The 22,401-nt window shown below is 40.2% G+C and overlaps 1 protein-coding gene and 1 long non-coding RNA gene across 8 annotated transcripts in view; one reads left to right on the top strand and one right to left on the bottom strand.

Moving 5' to 3' along the window:
* LOC117946140 (protein spire homolog 1-like) overlaps positions 1 to 22,401 on the top strand; it is a 55,295-nt gene that overhangs the window by 19,291 nt on the left and 13,603 nt on the right. For 6 of the 7 annotated variants that reach the window (XM_034874027.1, XM_034874024.1, XM_034874023.1 and 3 more), the window contains exons 3-8: positions 4,067 to 4,303; positions 8,417 to 8,542; positions 14,144 to 14,218; positions 15,060 to 15,224; positions 16,314 to 16,400; positions 17,206 to 17,335. In XM_034874027.1, coding sequence (XP_034729918.1) covers positions 4,067 to 4,303; positions 8,417 to 8,542; positions 14,144 to 14,218; positions 15,060 to 15,224; positions 16,314 to 16,400; positions 17,206 to 17,335 — 820 coding nt within the window. Of the gene's footprint in view, positions 1 to 4,066; positions 4,304 to 8,416; positions 8,543 to 14,143; positions 14,219 to 15,059; positions 15,225 to 16,313; positions 16,401 to 17,205; positions 17,336 to 17,915; positions 17,958 to 22,401 lie in introns of all 7 variants that reach the window. The other variant, XM_034874022.1, reaches the window with a different exon arrangement.
* LOC117946166 lies at positions 1,440 to 22,267 on the bottom strand. Its single transcript, XR_004656976.1, has 3 exons — positions 21,983 to 22,267; positions 13,836 to 13,848; positions 1,440 to 1,451 (listed from the first exon to the last, which is right to left on the bottom strand). It is a non-coding gene; the product is annotated as an uncharacterized LOC117946166 (long non-coding RNA).

Genomic DNA, 22,401 nt, shown 5'->3' with positions numbered 1-22,401 from the left:
TGAAGAATTGCTAAATGTTAAAGAATTGCTAGACCCATCAGCTGCAGCCTTTCATTGTTTCATCCATTTAAGTGAGTCTCCTTTTGCAGACCAGATACTGGCACAGCTTTGGACTGAATTCTTGAAGACGGGGTTTTTAGATAAGCTGTAGATAAGAAACGGGAGCCGGAAAAACTGCATACTTAACGCATAAAACCATTAGCTGCCGAGCAGGGCAGAACTTTCTTTATACGGGACATTTTCTACAACACGCTCGAGCTGTCTGCTGAAGAGGATTTCTCACTTATAGCCTGAGGTTACAGCAAATCCCTGGGGGAGTATATTTCAGTGTGCAGCCTTTTGTTTGTGTGTGTGTGTGTGTGTGTGTGTGTGTGTGTGTGTGTGTGTGTGTGTGTGTGTGTGGCGTCATGTATCAGTGATTGTGGATCCGGGTGGAGCTTAGACAAAGAGGTGGCATTCAGCCGTCCCCCCACTGAGGAAACCCAGCTCTATGCACTAATGGGGGAGAGGAGGACAGATCTTTCATATGACTCCTCCTCCCTCCATGAATGTATAAATGTCCATTGATCTGCGCTTGATCTTCATGTCTTCAAACACACACACACACACACACACACACACACACACACACACACTCACACACATACACTTTCTCTCTTATTGATTCTGTTTCTCTCAATGTCTCACCTTTCTCCGCCCTCCTTGACCTCTCGGATCCACTCAATGACTCTCTTCATCTCATTCACTTCATTCTGTCTCTTGATATTAGTCTGTCTCTGATTCTTGTCTTTCTCCCTCCTTCATGCATTCCCCCACTCCCCCTTTCTCACAGTTCCTTTTCTCTCAGTGTTTTACATGCTGTCTTGCTCCCTCTCAGTCTTTTCTCGGTGCTCAGGGCTGCAGAATAATCCCCTGTGTGATTTCCCGCTCTTGTCTTTTGGCTTGGCTTTGGCATTGCTGTCTTTATCCACCATGACTCTCCAATGCCAGGTCAGATTAGAACTGAGTATAGCATCTTACAGTTTTTTTCCCAATTGCTAAAACATATTTTTTCAAGCTAGGATAAATACCTCATATATCCGGCTAAATGAAGCCCTGCAACCAAAACTACATATAGCATTATCAGAATCAAACGTTTGCACCTATACACTGCTGGGCATAATGAAAAGCATAATAAAAAGCCCTCATCTTGAGTATGCTTTGCCATAATACTCAAATAGTTCTTCTGATTGTTCACATGCACAGAAATATTTGCAGATACACACACATGCTGTTGAAACATTTTTTTTTTTTTTTTTTTTTTACCAAACTAGTCAGTGCAACATATGCAAGAAGCTAACGTGAGACACCACAAAACTCACATTTTAAATGTCCTAAAGTCTTGTTGTTTGTCTTCTGGGTATGAATGACCTCATAAAATAAAATGCTGATGCTCAGCTGACTCCTTCTGCCTGGATTGAAAAAAAACAAAAACAACAATAGCATGGTTTCATTAGACAAATGCTTTTCAGAAGCCTGTGAATATTCTGAATTCCTTCTTCCTTTAAAAGACTGACTGTATCTACATGAGGACAATGTCAAGATGATGTGTTTTCCTTCATGTGTCAGTTAATCATAAGGTCTATCAGTTATCTGTTCCCAGCATCAGCCTGTCATACGCAGGAAGAATGTGTTTACGTGAGCGTATGAAGGGATGGATGTAACTATATTTTTTAGCTGTTCAGCTTAGGCTTTGCACACAGAAGAGGATCATATTGCATAACAAATAGAGAAATAATTTGTTTGTACATTGTACAGAATCATTTGCACAAAACATAAATTGTAGATACCATTCATTTGCATGCATGGCAGTACAGATATACTTTTCCTTATATTATCAGCAAGCGTTAGCTTGCTAGCTTGGTTGGCAGGATGCTGAACAAGAACATTTCTAGAAAACCAATTAACTTTTATTAAGGGAAAACACACAGGGTTTGTGCGTTCCATCAAAAAGTTCACCACAGATACGCATTGCCATTTTTATGCATTACATCTGTCCTGATTGGCAGGTTTGCATCTAGCCAGGCATCTACATTGTCAATTTTAAAATAAATGGTATTGAAGATGACTTAAAAGTAGCAATTTCGTCCATCCATCCATCCATCCATCCATCTTCGTCCGCTTATCCAGTGTTGGGTTGCGGGGGCAGCAGCTCCAGCAGGGTGACCCTTTCCCAAGCCACATTAACCAGCTCTGACTGGGGGGATCCTGAGGCGGTCCCAGGCCAGGTTGGAGATATAATCCTCCCGCCTAGTCCTGGGTCTTCCACGAGGCCTCCTCCCAGCTGGAGGTACCTGTGTATGAATGGATGGATGTTGCTACAATTTACAGGCATCAATATTGTCAATTTTAAAATAAACGGGACCATAATTTACAAAATGAACATCATGCTGTATTGAAGACAACTTGAAAGTAGCGATATAGGCCATACATCCATCCATCCATCCATCCATCCATCTTCTTCCGCTTATCCGGTGTTGGGTTGCGGGCAGAGATGGGAATTAACGAAGTACAAATACTTCGTTACTGTATTCAAGTAGATTTCTCAGATATTTTTACTTTACTTTACTATATATTTTCGTGGCAACTTTACTTCTACTCCTTACATTTTAACTCAAATATCGGTACTTTCTACTCCTTACATTTCACAAAATTGGCTCGTGACTTTACTTTTGTACTGGAGGTTGTCATGTCGTAAAATAGCGCGGGCACACGCCACACACCGCGAGCTGGTGCGCGCGCCACATGGAGAAAAAAAGTGAGAGAAAAGAAAAAGAGACTAGCTGTCCAGAGGATAATCAGCTGAGATTGTGTGTGTGCCTCTTTGAGAACTGTAAATCATAAAACTCATGTTGTCAGTTCACTTAAGCCTGTTATTGGTCTATAGTTCTTCACATTTAAAGTAAGTTAAATAGTAGTTTTGGTGTGTTCTTCACCTGTTCACCAACTTCAGATACTGTAATTCAATTGACAAGTGGATGGAACCTTTGCTAGAAAGAAGTTGTCTCCGTCTGTTTTAACAGACACACCTGGGGCGAAGTCGGAAACCAGAATCAGTTTTAATCCAGTTCTAATCTAGAATGACAGAGATAGTTTGAGATAGTAGGCATCAAGAATGACTCCTGGCCAACGTGCTGGGGTACTTCTTCATTAATGTCTGTTTAGGTATTCATATTTTATCCTTTATTTTCTTTAGAAGCCATATTTGAGCAAACACACATGCATGTAGATTAATTTAAATGTAAGAGGAAGATTAAAAATAGTAACTGGATCTGTGAATTCTCACAGAATCATAACTGAATTCCTATCTTGCTAATGAGTCAGAATCTTATTAACCTGGAGTCCCAGTTTCTGTCATAATAATCATATATGTTGTGTTTAGGCCTGTTGGCAGACATCCATTTAAAATGTAGCCATTGTCATATAACGACGGTGTTCTTCATGTCCACTGAAGTTCCTCAGCGTCTCTCTACTGTGTGTGGTCCAGGTAGCTTTGATTAAAAAATGGTTGTCATTTGCAGGGCTACTTTTACTTTTATACTTTAAGTAAATTTTCAAGCTTGTACTTTGTTACTTTTACTTGAGTAAAGAAGTTTAATCAGTACTTCCACTTTTACCAGAGTATTTTTAACACAAGTATCTGTACTTCTACTTAAATACGGAAAGTGAGTACTTTTGCCATCTCTGGTTGCGGGGGAAGCAGCTCCAGCAGGGGACCTTCCCTTTCCCAAGCCACAATAACCAGCTCCGACTTGGTGACCCTTAGGCGTTCCCAAGCCAGGTTCGAGATATAATCCCTCCACCTGAATGTGCCCCACTTCAATTTCTATCATCAGAGTGGATTTTACCTGCGAAAATGTGTACATTCTATATGCATTGTATTATCATTGTTGGATGTAACACATTGTTAAATAAAAGAACATGGAAGCATGCAGAAGGCCAACTTGTGGCTTTTTACAGAAAATGAGTGTAAAGAGAGTGCAGATCATGTAAAGTTGCTTTTTGGTTGTCTCCTGTTGTCTCTCAGGTGATTGAGTCTCTGGGCATCATGATCTACAAAGCTCTGGATTACGGACTGAAGGAGAACGAGGAGAGGGAGCTGAGCCCCCCTCTGGAGCAGCTCATCGACCTCATGACCAACATGGGCGAGGCTGAGAAGGACACCTGCCCCGACGAAGGCTATGAGGCAACAGAGGAAGAGGATGAGGCAGAGGATGACCCTGACAACATCTCCAGTGTCCATGGTTACAGAGATATCCTCGAGGTACGTACAGTAGCGGAGTAAGTGACTGTTGCCGTCTTGTCTGTGTTTGTTTAGCCATTAGTGCTTTCCTATGCTTTAGCTAGTTATTAGCCAGTCATTTTGGCTGATTATATACAGTACAGGCCAAAAGTTTGGAACCACCTTCTCATTCAATGCGTTTCCTTTATTTTCATGACTATTTACAGTGTAGATTCTCACTGAAGGCATCGAAACTATGAATTAACACATATGGAATTATGTACTTAACAAAACCCCTCAATAGGTGTTACATTTCAGATTCCTCAAAGTAGCCAACCTTTGCTTTTTTGATAGCGCTGCAAACCCTTGGTGTACTTGCAATGAGCTTCAAGAGGTAGTCACCTGAAATGTTTTTTTACTTCACAGGTGTGCCTTGTCAGGGTTGATTAGTGGAATATTGCCTTATTAATTGAGTTGGGACCATCAGTTGTGTTGTGCAGAAGTCAGGTTGATACACAGCCGAGTTAACAGCAGCTCAGATTAGAGACCAGATTAATACCACACAGAGTTCTAGCAGCAAACACATCTCTAGAACAACTGTTAAGAGGAGACTGCACAAATCAGACCTTCATGGTCAGATAAAAGCTAGGAAATCACTGCTAGGGAGGGGCAACAAGCAGAAGAGATTTGTTTGGGTCAAGAAACACAAGGAATCAACATTAGACCAGTGGAAATCTAGGCTTTGGTCTGATATGTCCAAATTTGAGATCTTTGGTTCCAACTGCTGTGTCTTTGTGAGATGCAGAAAAGGTGACCAGATGGATTCTACATGCCTTGTTCCCACCGTTGAGCATGGAGGAGGAGGTGTGATGGTGTGGGGGTACTTTGCTGGTGACACTGTTGGGAATTTATTCAAAATTAAAGGCATACTGAACCAGCCACACAGCATTCTGCAACGGCATGCTTTAGCTTTATTAGCTAGAGTAGCCTACCAAAAGTTATTACTTGTTCATCAGTAGCTGTTGGTGCAACACGCATGGAACCACATTTATTGTCAGTAACTTGTGGTCCTTTAGATTGCGGGGTTTTTCAAAGTCGTCTGGTGTAAAATGAGCACCACAAATTCGCAACTTGAGTATAGTCTCAGCCGGAGTCTCCATGTCCAAGCCAGCAGCAAGAAGCCACAGTTGGTTCCAGCTGGATCTTGAAATTTCGAAATGCATACTGAATCACCATGTAGTTAGTCCTTCATTTCAAATCTAATGCTTCAATAACAATGCACCAGGCCACTACTAGCTAGCTAGGGGTCCCGACTGTAGTGCGCTTTTCTGATTACTTTCCGATACTGCAAACAGGAGAAAATTAAAATTCCGCATCTGAGAAAATAGTCCCTCAAAATGTAATGCGATCATTGAGATGCAAGGGTAGTTTTAATAAATAAAAAAAATAACAACTTTATTCTGTCAACAAACAATCAATTTATTTCCCTTTGGTGTATTGTGGAGTGGGTAAAAGTGTTTTTAATGGCAGGCTAGCAGATACTGTTGACTTAAGCCAGCCTAGCACTAGCAAACTCTGCAACTGGAAGGACTGGATGAAAAGTGTCTCGACTGACAAAAAACACACTTGTTAACTTGGAAATTAGGTCTTATGTCCAAAATTCTGAACCCCCCCTTTAAAGTATCAAAGGACAAAATGTTACCAGTAAATAAGTGTGTCTGCTGAAGTAAAAAGTAATTCCCTTTATAATGTAGTTGACAATAAGTATAAAGTAACTTAAAATGGAAATGCATTTGTTGAGAAAACAGAATCCATTGATGGATTCCAGGAACAGATGATATCAGCAAGGGTCACTGTTCAGGAAAAGATGTTTTCGAGAAAATACAATTTTTACACAGAGATTACAATCACTGTACAGTCTGGCTGCCAGCGTCATCCATGCTGGGAGGCATGTATCTATGTCAACCAATAGATCAGAGACACTGTGTCAGGCCTCACATGTCCTCACCCTGTTTACATAAGGACCATATATACTGGGGTCTCACACACACACAGCCTGTTGGCTGTTGGTCCCAATTGGTCTCTTAGTATTTCCCACCCTTAGTCTATTCACTCTATGTGCTCCCTCAGTTTACCTTTCGTCCTACTGTATTAACCCTGGCTGAGATAAAATAGCCTACATTTTTAACTGGTTGCTCACATGAAAATAACAACAATAGCATATTAATTTGTCCCGGAAAAACAATTGTATGTGTTATTCACAAACTTGTGATAGGATGTGGGTAGGATAAAGCTTATGAAGAGACGGTTGTCTGGTATTTTCTGTGTTAAGTGACATTTTCATGCAGTCTGGACAAATGGGCGCCAAGCATTGGCCCAGGGTACCTTCTGTTCATCTGAGAGAGAGACAAGGACGTATTCTCTCACCACTGTTGGCGTGTGTGTGTGTGTGTGTATGTGTATGTGTGTGTTTGTGTGTGTGTGAAAGAGAGCAGACATAGTTGTCTTTTCAATTGTGTTCAGCAGTCAAAAACAGTTGTCTGCAAATGTCTGTTTTTCTGGTGTATTTAGTTTTAATGGAATGCCCCTGACCTCTCTGAGAGCACGGTTCCCCAACCGGTACCTGTTTTTCAACAATGTGTTTTCATTCATGAATTGCAAGCATTAAATCGTCACCAATACGGTCATGCAGCACATCATTAGAAAGCTTAAAGTCTTGTGATCCATCAAGCCCCCGCACAAAGCATAAGGTTACTTACAGCGGTTATAATAACGTTATGAAGTTAAGAAACACTGCACCGTTTCTGTCTAAATCGAGCGTGCAGCGGTGAAAGATATCCATAAACGTTGATTTCCTAAATCGCAAACACTCCAAGGAATTAGAATATCCAAGCCTTGTAATCCATAATTATCTGGTCCCCTCACAATCTTGTAGTTTCTGGCCAAGTTTCGAAGTTCAGAAATGTAGTGCATCATTTCTCGGTTTTTATAGCTTGTAATTTTTTCCCTGTGCGGGCTAAAAGAAGGTCGACACACCATTACAATCTGTGGCTTCTGCAGATTGCAATGAACCTTGTTCCCAGCCAATAGCATCAGCCTATCAAGAGATACCCTCAAGCTAAGCCAATGATATCGCACAGTCCCCATTGGGCCCACGTGGGAAAGATGGACAGTAGATCCGACCACTTATAAGAGGAGGTCATAAAACTGGAATCCCTGTGTAGCCAATAAGAAGACGAGTTGGATGGTACCAGACATGGCCTGAAAAAACTATTCCTGTGATCCCTTTCAGCTGTCTGAAAGCAAAAATATGGCCTCCTGATGGCATTTCACCATTTCATGAAGTTATAATTACTTATTTCTATAAATCTATGTATGTACTTCTTTCAGACATATCTGTGAGTGATGTGGATGTGTTTTTGTATTTCAGAAGTTTTGAATTTAGCACTTTTTGGCTTTTTTAGAAATAAGAAATAAGACAAACGCACAGACATATCTGTAGAAATACATTCATATAAAATCCATTTTATAAGTCATTTTTTTCTGGATTTTTTCTGTTCTAAGTTGAGACATGTGGCTAGAGTACTGTTTTAGTATATAGCCCATGTACTATGCTTACAGTAGTGCTTTTTATTAGTTTTTCAGATGATTTACTTGGACGGAAATAGAAATTCTGTGTTCTAACCTCTGTAGCTCTGTGTCAGTAAGGCCTAGTGTCACACTGCCACTAGAAACAACAAGTTGAGAGTGTTAACTTCCCAATGAACTCAGGGTCATCCCAGAGGGCCAAAGCATGTGGAAACTGCAGCACTTTTTTAAGGGTAAAAATTTAGGCGAGAAAATCATATATTTTCAAGTGTCTCTGAAGAGGTTTAACACGGCTTCCCAGTTTGAGTTTGACATCACCAGTGTCATAGTGTCATCGGCTGTTCACAGATCATGTTAGCAGACCCTAATCATGGCTGCTAGATGGTGCTTTACATAACCTGAAATCCTTTACTTAGAATGTGATAGCAATGTCAAAATAATATGGGTATTAATAGCCATTGGTATAACAAATCCATTACATTGCACCTCAATCATTTCTGTGTCATGTTCCTAATCAGAGCTGCTGTGTGAACTGTGTACTGAATCCCTGTCTTGTCTCCCTTGTAGCTGTGCACAGCTCATCTACCCGGTCTATCGGACGCCTCTAGCCACTACCAGGCAGTGTGTCGGGCTCTGTACACAGAAACCAGGGAGCTGAGTACTTTCCTGGAGAAGATCAAGAGTGCCAAAGAGGTGGGTCCTTATCATATCATCATCATCATCATCATGGCTGTAGACTCATACAGCTCTTTTTTTCAGACACATACACTGTAGTTTAAGACATCTGACATGTGTTTTAGATACACATTTCAATCAGGAGACACTTTGTTGCAAATATTCAATTCAGTTCAATTTTATTTATATTATCAATTCATAACCAGAGTTATCTCAAGACACTTTACAGATAGAGCAGTTCTCGATCACACTCTATAATTTACAAGGACCCAACAATTAATTCCCCCAAGAGCAAGCATTTAGTGCGACAGTGGCGAGGAAAAACTAATTTTAGGGAGAACCTCAGACAGATCCAGGCTCTTGGTGTCGGTTGGGTGGGGGGTGATGAACAGTGGCAATAACAGTCACAATAAAAAAAATGGAACTATGACTAGAAATAGTACTTTGTAGTAGTTCATGGCATAGCATGGCACAGCAGAGCATACCAGGATGTAATGGGCATTGCAGGACGTGTAGCAGGACCACCAGGATTTTGGTCCCTCTTTAATCCAAGGAGAGAAAGAAAATATAAGGACTCCAGGGAATGACTCCCCAGAGCTGGGTTAGTAACCAGCATTTTTGGGACGGAATGCACACAAATAAGGAGAGGAGGGAGGAAAGGAGTTCAGTGTGTCAAAGAAAGTCTAAAACTATAACAGCATAAGAGAGACAGGTTAAAGAGAGGAGCCTGGTCAGGCTAGAACTCTCCCCAACCGGATTGGCCTGTCTCCCTCTAGTTTGATTATATTATTGATTATATGGTAAATTAATCTGATGACCAAGATGAGAAGCAGGTGGGCCGGGCTAGGCTCATGCTCCAACTCCTTACTCCATCACTAGAGAGTTTTAAGTTTACTGTTAAATGTGGTGAAGATGTCTACCCCCCGAACCCAGACCTAAATCTGGTCCCACAGGAGAGGAGCCTGATAGCTGAAGGCTCTGGCTCCCATTCTACTTTTAGAAACTCAAGGAACCACAAGTAACTCTGCATTCTGGGAACACAGGGCTCTAGTGGGTCAATAAATATGATCATTTAGAGCTTTGTAGGTCAGGAGAAGGATTTTAAATTCAATATGTATATATATATAATATGATATGTACAGAGTCTTTGGCGATTAGACTCCACTGATTTAAAAATAATTTTAAAGGGGTGGAGTGTAGACACTGGTGGTGGTGAAGGGGTGAAGGAGTCCGAATAGGTATTTTTACACTTATTGTTTGGAATTCATGCTCAACAAATCTCAATTTTAGGGAATTATTCTTAATTTGGAAATTATTAGTTACTTTGACTATTATTAGAGGATTGTATGTTGATGGAAAATTACAGACATGTGTATGTCTATGTATCAATCTATCATCAACTTTAGTAAGAAGACTGTTTTGAAAAATGTTTTTCAAATGCCATAAAATTGAACACCCAAAAGAAGTGATCAAGTACTTGCTATTGTACTTACTTTTTGGCTAATTTGGTTAAAAATAAACCCATATTTCTGATTTAGAAGTTTTGAAAATGGGTACAAATTTGACCCCAGGACATCAGGAGGGTTAAAGGTTCAAATGTGGAAACCAGCATTGATAATTGAGCCGCCATGCCTGTTTCAGTAAGAAGTCATAATTTCAGAGATTAAAGCCTGAAGCTGCATGTAATACGCATGGACATAACAGACAGCCCTGTTTCCTGTGTGACAGAGCAGAGGCGGTCAGCTGATACAGAAAGATATCCGTGGTAATGACCATGCATAATAAAAGGAATGGACACATCAGTGCACAGCCTATTTTCCTCAAGCTGTGACATAACACCACGTAACTCCGACTCGCTGCTTTCACTGACAGCTTGTCCGCATCTTTTGTATGCAGTACTCATGGCTAATAACATGTGGGAGCAAGTGGAAAAAGGCTGACGCGTGTTTTAAAGTGTGTACACCAAATAGAACAAACCAAAAATCAGATTTGTGCACAAGGAAAGAAAAAAAGGGAAAGTAATTGTTGTAAATGTCTGACTTTTCTGGAAAAGCATGGGAGGATTTTTGGCATTTTTCTTATATAAAAAATGATATTAAATAGTTACATGCACAGTTACGTTGAAATACACAACTTACACATCACCATTTCCGAAAACAACAGGTTGGGTCTATGTTTTAGGTGTAATAAAAACTCAGAACAAGTGTAAATTGTTGGGGATGGTAATGGTGGTGAACACTACATATTATTTTAACATGCTGTGGGGAGGGATTTAGCAATTATTTTCTACATTAATAACTAATATCACCAGCCTTAGTTCTTTTGTAGTTCTTATCCGGCGCCATTCAACACCCTAATCACTTCTGTATGGCCGCAAGCAATGCTGGTTTTATTTTAGGATTATGTTTTAGGGATGCTACAGATGTTACAGTAAAACCAGCAAGTAAGGCGTTATATTAAATATCTAATATCTGTTAACTTGTGCTGTCCATTTCTAATTAAACAGGGGATACTTTTGACAACAGAAACGTCTCCACTTTAACTGCCCATTTTATTTTTTCAATTATGCATTTTTTTATTAGTTTTTTTTGTCTCAGTTATTGTTTTTTTCATCTGCTTACTGTACACTAGTAGGACAGTCGGGGTCACCCTTATTTAAAAAAGAATCTAGCCTTCATGGATCTTTTCACGGTCACAGGATGGATGGATTGATGAGGACAAAATAGCGAGGTATCAGCAGCTTTAATACAAACTGGCTGTGGATGACAGGCCATGCTCACACACCCTGCGCGGGCTGACAGGTGGAAGTGGGTCACTGGGAAGAAGGAGTGACATGTTTGCTGTTCATGTCCAACATAGAGACATGCTGACTCTTACTCTGCCAAAAACACTGAGGTCAGCTTCTCACCGCATATATTCAGAGAGGCATAATTCCAATAATCATGTGGGATGTAATATTTTTCCAACCTGTCCACTTTCCACAAAGGATTAACAAATTCAGTGTATACTTGGTATTTTCCTTATTGATCAGATGGTTGTCACAATTAGAGTGCATTACAATGGCTGCTTTTTACTTGATAAAAAGGCTTGAAAAGTGGCTTGGGGAAAATGGACATGAGTTCATAATATAATTCGGTCATCACAAACACATTATTTGTTAATTTTCTTATTCCCCGAGCACACAGCCATGTCTTGTTGCTGTACAGGGTCTACAATTTTTTATTCTTCGACTCATTCGTTAAGATCGAGTGCAGGAGTCCTTTTGGACTTCGTTTCTCCTCAGGAGCATTGAACTCAGCTGTGGGTTGGAACATTTCCCGTGTGTGTGTGTGTGTTTGTGTTCCACTTCAGGGTTCCTTCCTGATGTGCCCTACCACTGCTAGCCTTTTAGTGTGTGAACTGCATCGGAATGAATAGAGGGAATTTGCTTGGTTATGTAACTCTCTGTTAGACGAGAGGACTTATTGCACGGTGGAGGAGGCTGAGAAAGAAGCCCAGGAAATTGGGGACTGCAGCCTTTTTAGCCTAGAAAGTAAGGAGTAAGGAGTTTTTGTCAACTCTGGTGATCCCCAGACTAACCACAGCACCACTAAGACACTAGCATTTGGAGTGAGATTCCTCCAAACTATTGGATGGCTTGCCATTGGTATAAACATTCATGGTCTCCACAGAATTTGTTGTAATCTCTTTTTTTGAGTCTCTGACTTTTCATCTAGAGGCATTATCAGGTCAAAATAGTAATTTGTCCAATACTTAGACAATTGGTTCATGACCAAATACCTTCAAAACTAATGGCCTTCACATTACCATCCACTGTGCATAGTCTTTAATGCTAATTGCTAACATGCTAAACTAAGAAAGACTAAGATTCTATAATCACAAACAAATATGGAGTAAACCAATCCTCTTAGTGAGTGTGAAGTAAGGTAATTGAAACCTGTGTGTGTGTGTGTGTGTGTGTGTGTGTGTGATTACATATTTAGATTTGCATGGATGCAATCACAGTCTGTTTATGCCTGTATAAATCAGATTTTCTGACTTTATGTGTGTTTGTGTGCATGTCAGTTGGTATTTGTGTGTGTGTGTGTGTGTGTGTGTGTATGTGTGTGTGTGATTGCATATTTATGCTTGCGTAGATGCAATCACAGTCTATTTATGCCTGTATGAATTTGATTTTCTGACTTTATGTGTGTGTGTTTGTGTGTGTGTGTGTGTGTGTGTGTGTGTGTGTGTGTGTGTGTGTGTGTGTGTTACCCATGGGTAAGGCTCTGTATGGTAGAGCGGTGACGACCTACAGTGGATCCATGTTTTTCTGTTCACTACTACCAGCCATGGCTGCCAATGAGTTGCTTTGTCTCTCCATAAAGACGCCTCGTGCTGCTAGAGAATCAAGAGAAGAGCATCCAAATTAGTGGTAATTCACAGGAACAATTCTAGCTCATATTTGCTCATGCATAAGGGCTTGTAGTCAGCTGTTGAAAGTTGAAAACAAATACCAATTAGAGCAGGATTTCATATTTTACTGAAGGATTTCCCTATTTGTTCATGAGGACTTACAGTTGTAGGACTGTTGGCTTCGTCCACACGAGGGTTGCTGTGCACGTTTGAATTATAATGCTGTCCCTAATCAAGCCTTTTGAAATGGAAATATGTGACTTTGATGTTATTTCATGACTGGCCACTCATACAAATGAGATAATGGTGTTAAAAAGCAAAATAAAGATTCTCTCCTTATGCTCTTCAGTGGCAAAATTAGCAGTGTTTTAGTTTGATGGGCTGTTATATGCAATCAAGCACTTCATCATTACTTTGGGACACCGAAGAACTGTATACAGTATACACTGTGGAGTTAGGATGCAGCAAAATGCTTCATGTTATGAGTGATTTTATGATTTTATTTATTGTAATCACCCAGGCAGATTTGCGTGATTGAAGAACAGACAATCACACTACAAACATTAACCAGAGGGAACATATTTCTATACTTTTTATTACATTTAGTTTTCTCCTCTTTCTCACTCTATTACACATGCATGCACGCACACACACATACACACACGCGGTTTAGCTCTGGGTTACCCACTGAAGAGTGTTTCACAACACTCTAATGGCCTCACGTTGTGCAGGTTCACACAGGTGTCAGGATGGATGGAGCTGGAGCAGCCTTGCTTTCTGTGTACTGCATGATAACAAGGGACTGTATCTTGTTTCTTTTTACTTCTACCTTACCTAAAAAGTGAACTTGTGTGTTTGTTTTTTTTAGGGCTAATAGGCAACTTTTTTGTGATGTGTCAATGGTATGAAATGGTACACACTTCCTGTCTCTTAAATCGGCGTGGACCTTGTTTAAAAGTGTTGTGAAGGTTGTGTGGATGGATTATTATATATTTGTATAATTTATTCATATTTTCTTTAGCTAAAATTAGATTTTTCCACAGCTAAAAGCCATATTTAGCATTACAAAAAAATGTGCATGGAGCTATGACTTTGTTGGTCCACATGTACTGGCTCTTCATCCGCCTCTTTTTAGCTTTTTTATTCCCTGATGTCATGCACTTCTTTCTGATTTCTTCTTTTGTATTCATACTCTGTCTCTCTCTCTCTCTCTTTTCACTATAGAACCTCCGTAAGATGGAGGCAGGGCCATCAGAGGAGCCTGACGGGGGCCTGAATGAGCTCCAGAACGCCGACTGGGTAGGCAACTAGACTCCTGCCCTCTGGCCTACAGAATCTACTGATCATTTCTTTAGATCGAAGTCTAACTAACATAAAGTACAGGGGGGAAATCAGACATGGTTTCATGTCAAATAGTGCGTTCCATTTACCTCGGAACTCGGAAGCTGGGAAAGACGTCACACCCAATTGAATTCTTTCCATTTACAACTCGGATTTTCATTGTTTTTCTTAGCTCTAGCCAGGTTAGCCATTGTTAGCAATGGCAGTTTAGCACGACACAATATGCAATTCTTTTGTGAATACAAACAGCATAACATGTCCACAGATAGCAGATGGACATGATTGCGTGTAGTGAGACACAAATAAGACAGAAGTGCTTATAACTGTATGTTACTACAGCTTTCATAACTGTTGATTCACGGAGCAGCCATGTTGGATTTTTAGCTTGGGGAACTCTGTGGTTGTCCGAGTTCCGAGCTCAGAAATCCAAGGTCAGGGGGCGTGTTTCCGACTTTGACCTCGTAAAATCCGACTTCCGAGTACAAATGGAATGCACTAAAAAATTCGCAATAACTGCATGTTCACATAAAGAAATCTGGTCGAAGTAATAAGCCATACTTTGAATCAAATTAGACTAGAAATAATGTGCATTTTACACTCTAAATAGGCGTTGATTAAAGAACTTTTCAGGAAGCGTGTTGAGATGGATAGAAGCTCTCTCCTTACTCCTTATGAACCTTCCTTACTCTGTGTGCACAGAGGAACAGAGCACAGATTGTCCGAATAAATTCGTAAAGTCAAAGGGTCCTAGTATTTTATACTTCCCCTTTCCCATGCTGCCCTTTGCTTCCTCCGTCAGGCTCGATTCTGGGTTCAGGTGATGAGGGACCTGCGTGAAGGAGTCAAGCTGAAGAAGGTGCAGGAGCGTCAGTATGACCCTCTGCCCATTGAGTTCCAGCTCACCCCCTACGAGATGCTCATGGACGACATCAAGTCCCGACGCTACAAACTGCGCAAAGTCATGGTCAGTGTTCAGTTTGCACCACGATTGGAAAGGGATGCTAGCCTGGAAATCCAGACCCAAATCTGGAAGATTAAGGGTCTGGCATCGTGTAATGTAAGTTGGCCATCTCGAGGGGCGGCGCCAAGATTGCGTTTGAAAATCTGCACGCAATGGAATAACACTAAAACCAATCACAACAGCACACGGTGTAGTGTATCCAGAGCCCCATACGCTTAGCTACCAGAGGAGCTAACTGGTAGATTAAACTGTCATCCGTTCAGCTCCCCTCTGGCCCCGCCTACATCAGATACACCGATGTGATTGGTTCAGCTCGGCTACAAGGGCATAGTTAATGAGCAGCATTACTCGATGCCAGAGTAACTCGCTTAGCACATTCACATTGTGCTCTCGTGAGGATTTCCAGGGTAAAGTGATGCCACATGCTTGCTGCACTGGAAAAATTTCTTGGAAAAGCTTTGACATTGTTGTGTAAAAACTGCAGGTGTGGCTGATGCTGTTTTTGGATAACAGTGTAGTGCTTGACTTTGATTTGGTGATATAAAAAGGTTGTTCTGACAACCTACAAATCGTGTCATGCAGACTTAAGAAAAAAAATCATGTTTTGTAGGATTCCCGTTAAATCACAAAAATAATTTTTATATTTTTTATTTTTATATTTTTCAATGAAAATGAGAATGATGAAAACATTCAAAGACATAACCTTGGACTCAGAGAAGATGTTCTTTAATACATTATACAGACATAACTATTTATCAAATCTCTCCCAAATTTTTTTTATAATGATTGACTAATTGACCATGAAAATAATCATTTGTGTCAGCTTTAGCTGATAGCTGTTTATGGTCTTTGATTTGTGTAGCGACACAAGTAGTTTACAACTTATTGGGCTTTATGACCTTTTTTGTGTAATGTGGCATGAGATTTTTAACTTTTCCACGTCATGCACACAGTTATTAAAAAACCCTTCTGCAACAAGCAGGCTCCGTGAGCTAGACTTACACAAGGGTAAGATAAGTAAGGAATCCATCAAGCCATTTCCGTTTTTATGTCACTGTGCACATTTTTTTAAATCCGGTTCTGTTGTTTCAGATAAATGGAGACATTCCACCTAGGTTAAAGAAGAGCGCACATGAAGCCATCCTGGAGTTCATCAGGTCCAGACCACCTCTTAAACCCGTGAGTACAACTTAAAGGCAGGGTTGGTAATGTTGCAAAGCTAGCAAGACTTGAAAGCATCAACTCCTTAGGGCTCCGTCTAACATTTCCTGAATGCAACAAACCCTTCTGACAGATGTACCTGTCCAACAGAAAAACAGCAACCATCACAATGGAGTCTCTCTTTTCCCCCAGCTGAAAAGCCAGCCATATTACTCCAGTTTGTCCTCTGGTTGTATCTGCAGCCTGTTTGGACACTGCTTTTTTACTCTCACTTCACTCTCTTTTCTTTCTATTGTTGCAAGAAACCATGGCAGTGGTTGTTGAGTTTTCTCCTCCATTCTCAAGTAGATATTCAAAGACGCTTGGGAAGTTTTTTCTGGCCTTTTACAGGCAGCCTTCTTTTGGTCAGACTCAGAACAAGGGTAAAAGGATTGATTGTAAAAACACGTGCATTTAAAAAGCTGTAGGAGGGTTGTGCGGCTCACCCTGATATACAATGTTGACCCGACCCAGTCATCTAAGAAGTGTTACGGGCCGAGTGTTATAGCCAAATGTTTGTAACATTCATTTTAACAGTGTCAGGTAAAACAAGGCTTGGACAATCATTATTAATAGCTTATTAGTATGCACTTAAAAGGTATGTATAAAAGCTTTAGGCCACCCATGTGTTTGTAAGCCCAGTTTAGCTTGATTTTATACAATATGTTATTGGATTCACATTAAAACTGAAGTAGTTAACACAATTTCTCTAACACCATCATATACTGTGTTAAAATATAGTATACCACCATCTATATTTTACCCATCATCCCCCATGTTCTAGGTGGCGGCTCGTAAGCTGAAGCCACAGACTCAGCTTCCTCCGACGCTGCATGAACGCATCTTGGAGGAAATCAAATCAGAGAGGAAACTACGACCGGTGTCGCCTGGTGAGGTCCGCAGGGGAAGGCTGGGTAAGGCAACTCGCCATTTCTTGCTCCCTGTTATTGTAATCTTTACATGTTGCACACACACACATGCACACTCTCGTGCACATGAAAACATACTTCACTCTGAAATGTATTTTTGAAGCTGAAGTATGGATAATGCATGCACCTGCTGGGATGAAAGACACTTACTAACTATTGTTTTGTACATCTGTTCTTTGCTGTTGCTGTTGTTGCCTAACTTTTTATATTTGAGTTGCAACTAATGGCTAATATTGTTTTTTGACTACACTTCTTGCAATATAGTGGCACTTTTACATGAATAATAATGCTAATTGTCTGCAATTCCTTTAATACTAACATCGCTAAAACCACAGTAATCTCTCTCCATTGGCTGTGGCTTATTTTCGAATCCTATTATCTCCCATCATGGAAGTGGTTCTACTCCAGTGGTCTAAAACTAGACAATAAGCTTGCTATACCTCTGCATGTCTTGCCAAATACAAGCAGATCCCATTCTTTGATGTTTCACAGTAAGTCTTGTCTTAATTGAACCTCCTAATCCCAAGAAGTAACTGTCCGATGCCATGACTGTTTCTCGTTGCAGTAATTCGGCCACTTAGCATGTCTTTCAGTTTTGATGCATCAGGTAAAGTCTACCTCGCTGCTTCTCTGGCTTCTCATCTCTTTCTGTTTCCCTCCCTGCTGTGGCTGCTCATCTGCTTTCCCAGCCTGCACACAACACACAAACACACACATCAAACATACTGTGTCAGCAGCACACTGCACATATATTTATTGTCATGCTTTAGTGGTTGGTGATGGTTGGCTGTGGTCTGTGTGTGTGTACGTGTGTGTGTGTGCGGGGGGGACATGGTGTTGTGGGACGCTGGTCAGTAGGAGGACACTGATGAGAGCAAACTAATGAGCCAACCGTTGATACCTGAACTTGGGGTACTACTAGTACTAGTACCGAGTACTAATCCGCCACAAGTGTGTTATACATTTTCTTATTTTGGCTACAGTTTATTTGAATGATTGTTATAATTTTGTAACCTCGTGTTCGTTGGATCTCTGAGGAAGGAAGCTCTGGTCCAATTGAGAATTAAGAAAAGGTTTAATGCAACAAAATGATGAAGATGATAAGACAAAGACAATAAGACACAAACAACATGATAACACTGCAGCTAACAGTGGACTGATCTATGCTTCCTCCTGATGGAGTCGCATGAGACCAGTCTTGTATATTCACCCATTTATCCACTGCACCTGGGGGCAGTTCCTTTTCACCCGGTGCATTTAAATCCCTTCTCATTGGTCCGTCGTTGGCATGGCAACAGGCCGAGTGCATCTTCGCTGTCCAATGAGGCCTGACCTGGATCTAAACTCTGCCCTTTTGGAGTCAGTTTTGATTACAGATCAAAAGGTTCTATCATGTGAATGGGAAATTCTAACATCACCACAGTTTAATCAACATTGCATTGTTTTACCTTAGTCTAAGACCCCAGGGGGCAGGAGTGAGGGGGCCACCTTTTGTTGTGTAGCAGGAAGCTCCTTTTCCATATGTTCAATGCCAGACTTGACCAGATTAATTCTTTAGAATCAAAGGAAAAAACAGGGGGAACGTGAGGGACAGAGATCTGCATATTTTCCACTTTCTCCTTCATCGCTAAATACTCAAAATGGCCGCCATACACACACCGTTTGACGAAATTTTCTTTTATATAGCTTTTCGTCTTTAAGACCAAATTTGAAGTCGATCGGATGAAATCTCTAGGAGAAGTTTGTTAAAGTATAGCACCTTCACTTTTGGGACTACTTCCTGTTGCCACTAGGGGGCGCTATTATTATTATTATTTTTTTTATATTTCTTGCTTTTTTAATCTTTTTAGATAAAACAGATGTTGACAAAGTTTCCTTTTTGGGACGTCATTTGAAATTGGGGAAAAAAGGTTATAAATTGCAACATATCGCAGAATATTGCAGTATGTTTAAAATCGCAATCATATTACATCATGGGATAAGTATCATGATGACATGTATCGGGAGGCGTCTGGTGATCCCCCCCCACCCCCCCAGTAGTCTGTTCCTTGTTTTGCAGCCTTAGAAAGTTGTATTAGTATTACTCTTTGCTAAAAGCACTGTGTTACTCCATTCACATTGTACACTGTACTGACACAGTTTGTGGGATGTCATACGTTGTTTTGTATTACAAATACAGCCTAGATTTATTTTAGATGTAGGGAGTAACGCAGGTTACAAAAAATTTACACTCCTTCAAAAAAAGCTGAGGAAAACTCAGATTTAATCAGCCATTAACACAAATCTCATGAATTCAGTCTCTGAGAAAACAGTCTTAATGTAATGAAGGGCCTGGTGAGAAAGCATCCTAATCTCAATATGAGAGACATGCTGAGAACAATTTGGTTGGGTTATATTAATGCCTTATATTTGTTGTTCACTTAAAAAATCACAATGATTGTCAGTTTTTATTCTGCAAAAATAACAGATATCGAGCGGTTTATTGCAGTAATCAGGTCACATTCACGTGCAGTGTTACATTTTTCCTCCCTTTTGAATCTTCTTACCTGGAAATTAACGTACACATGTGCTTCTCAGTGCCTGTGGTTTTTGACACGAGGGAATCCCATTAACATCTGGCTGCCCCATAGGGAAACCGATTAAACTCAGCTGGCAGATTGGGATATTTAAAGAGCTTCACTTCTCCTGGTGCTATGAGTTTAGATAGTGAACCAGTGGCCAGTGACAGTTAAATGATGTAACAGTATCCAGCTGAGTTTTGCTTTCTTTTGTCAGTTTTATCTGCTGAGCACATCACGCTTATGTGGAATTTTGAAGCAAGAGTTATGAAAAGACACTTAAAATCCTATTTAAGAGGACATTGTTTTGGTGTTATAATCCTACTCAGTGATATAATTGTCGCTCTTGAATGAGTATAGCTTATCCACAGCTGTTGTCATTAGACAGGATTATAACAGTTCTGAGGAATGGTCTTGCAAATCTCTAAACTTAGGGAAAGTGTCACCTTTGCTAAGTGCATCATCTGTCACATATACTGCTGTAATGTGAATCTTTACCCCTGTGTTGTCTTTTTTTCTACATTGTGGTTGTCTTTTTCCACAATTCTGTTGCTTTTTTTGTCACTTCAGCCCTTTTTTTAACATTTATGAAGCTATTTATGACATTTTGGCACTCTTTTCAATGTTCTTTTAGCATTTCTTTTACTCCAAATGCTAAAAAAATTGAATAAAACACCCAAATCCAATGAAAGTATTAAGCTGAGCTTATTTTACTTGCAAAGAGTAATGGTTTTGACAATTTGGTTGAAAGAAACCCAAATGTCTCATAAAAAAACATTTGGAATATGGGTCAACTTTGACCCGAGGACAACAGGAGGGATAAGTAGAAGTATGCAGCCAGCCATCTAATCAAGAAATGAAAGCATTACTTCCACCTGTGTGTCTCAAAGAATCATCGACTCCATACAAAAGAGTCTTTCATGTACTAGGTGACTTTTGCAGAATTGAATGAGGGTGCTGTGTCATGCTCTGCACAACGGGACAGTAGTGGTCTCTCAGTAGTGGCATGTGTTGAGCATTGTAAATGCACATAATAAATAATAATCATAAATAAACATAACCCATTTGACTGAAGGAATAAGGCAATACAGCTGAGGCAGGCAAATCAGAATAATGCCTTGCTCCACTTTTCCTCCCACTGAAGCCAGTGTCTCTCATCACACCACAAGCTTTATCACCTCTCATTCATGCTGCCCGATTTTGTGTGTGTGTGTGTGTGTGTGTGTACGGACTTCCCTCTGTAATGGAGCGTTCCCATGCGGATTCTCACTGCGCTCTATATTTTATGGGGCGATGGTACATACCCACTGACACTTTAACGAACATGATTAAGGTTTTAATCAGGAACAAGAAAATACTGTTTGAAGGAGAAATCTATTTCACAAGATATAAACCCAACTCTTGGTTATGTATCATGCTCTTCTGGGTCCATTTTGTCATTTGGTGGTGACAAAAGGGAGCTGGTGTGTCCAACTGGAGTGTAATTTACATCATTTAGCAACAATTTATGGAATAGCTTGACATTTTAGAAAGAGCAATTTTTTTTGTGCTGTCCAAAGTTACACAAAAAGAATTGGAAGGGGAAAAAAATTGTCAAGTTGTAGTTTTTAGTGACTATTTCTAGGCAAACAACGATGCAGTAACTTCTCCAGAGACTAGAGGAAGTCACAGCACCCAGCCAAGAAATGTCTAGCACATATAATTCCCGGTTAAACCACAACTTGGTCTTTCTACATTTCTTTTTATACACAGATTAAACCCATAAGATCCACAAAAAGTTCAGCTTTAAAGGTGTTGGTTGGCAGAATTCCTGTATCCAGGCGTTATGCTAAGCTAATCCCCTCCTGGTCTTAATTTGTACTTTATATAGAGTCCGATCAACTCATTAAAGGTTCATCAAGAAAGCAAATAAGAATGTTTCCTCAAATCTTGAAATACTCTAATATTTAATATCTAAATCTATATATGCTCATGCAGCCACTTTTCCTCAAGAGCAACATATTGGTGTCAGTTATAAAGCATGAGGTAAAAAATGAACAAACCAGGTTGAGACAGGGAGACAATTTTTTTTAACCACATTCAACCAGTGGTGTACTCTACGTGATACGCAGATATTCGCAGTATACCAACTAAGAAAGCTCCAGGATTTCCATAAGCCCACTTAAAAATGCTCAATGACACGCAACCAAATGCTTTCCATTATATTTTGGGCACATTTAGAATTTTCAGCTGTGTTTTTTGTATCTTTGCATAGGCTAAATAAAGGTATTTTCACAGTAAATTCATTACAGTGTATCAGAATGCAAGAAATGAAGTCTTTGACGCTCAAAATTTCCCTGGTGACCCCCCAATAGGATATGCACCCCCAATGTCCCATTCTGGCTAGCTATATATCTATACAGTATATATATAGTATACCCACTGCAATACATTAGACTACACCACTGCATTCAACCACATAACAATGAAATGACAGCATTAATCAGGATATAT

This window comes from Etheostoma cragini, chromosome 6, assembly GCF_013103735.1.
Source record: "Etheostoma cragini isolate CJK2018 chromosome 6, CSU_Ecrag_1.0, whole genome shotgun sequence".
Lineage (NCBI taxonomy): Eukaryota > Metazoa > Chordata > Actinopteri > Perciformes > Percidae > Etheostoma > Etheostoma cragini.
This window is presented reverse-complemented; position numbering and strand designations above follow the sequence as displayed.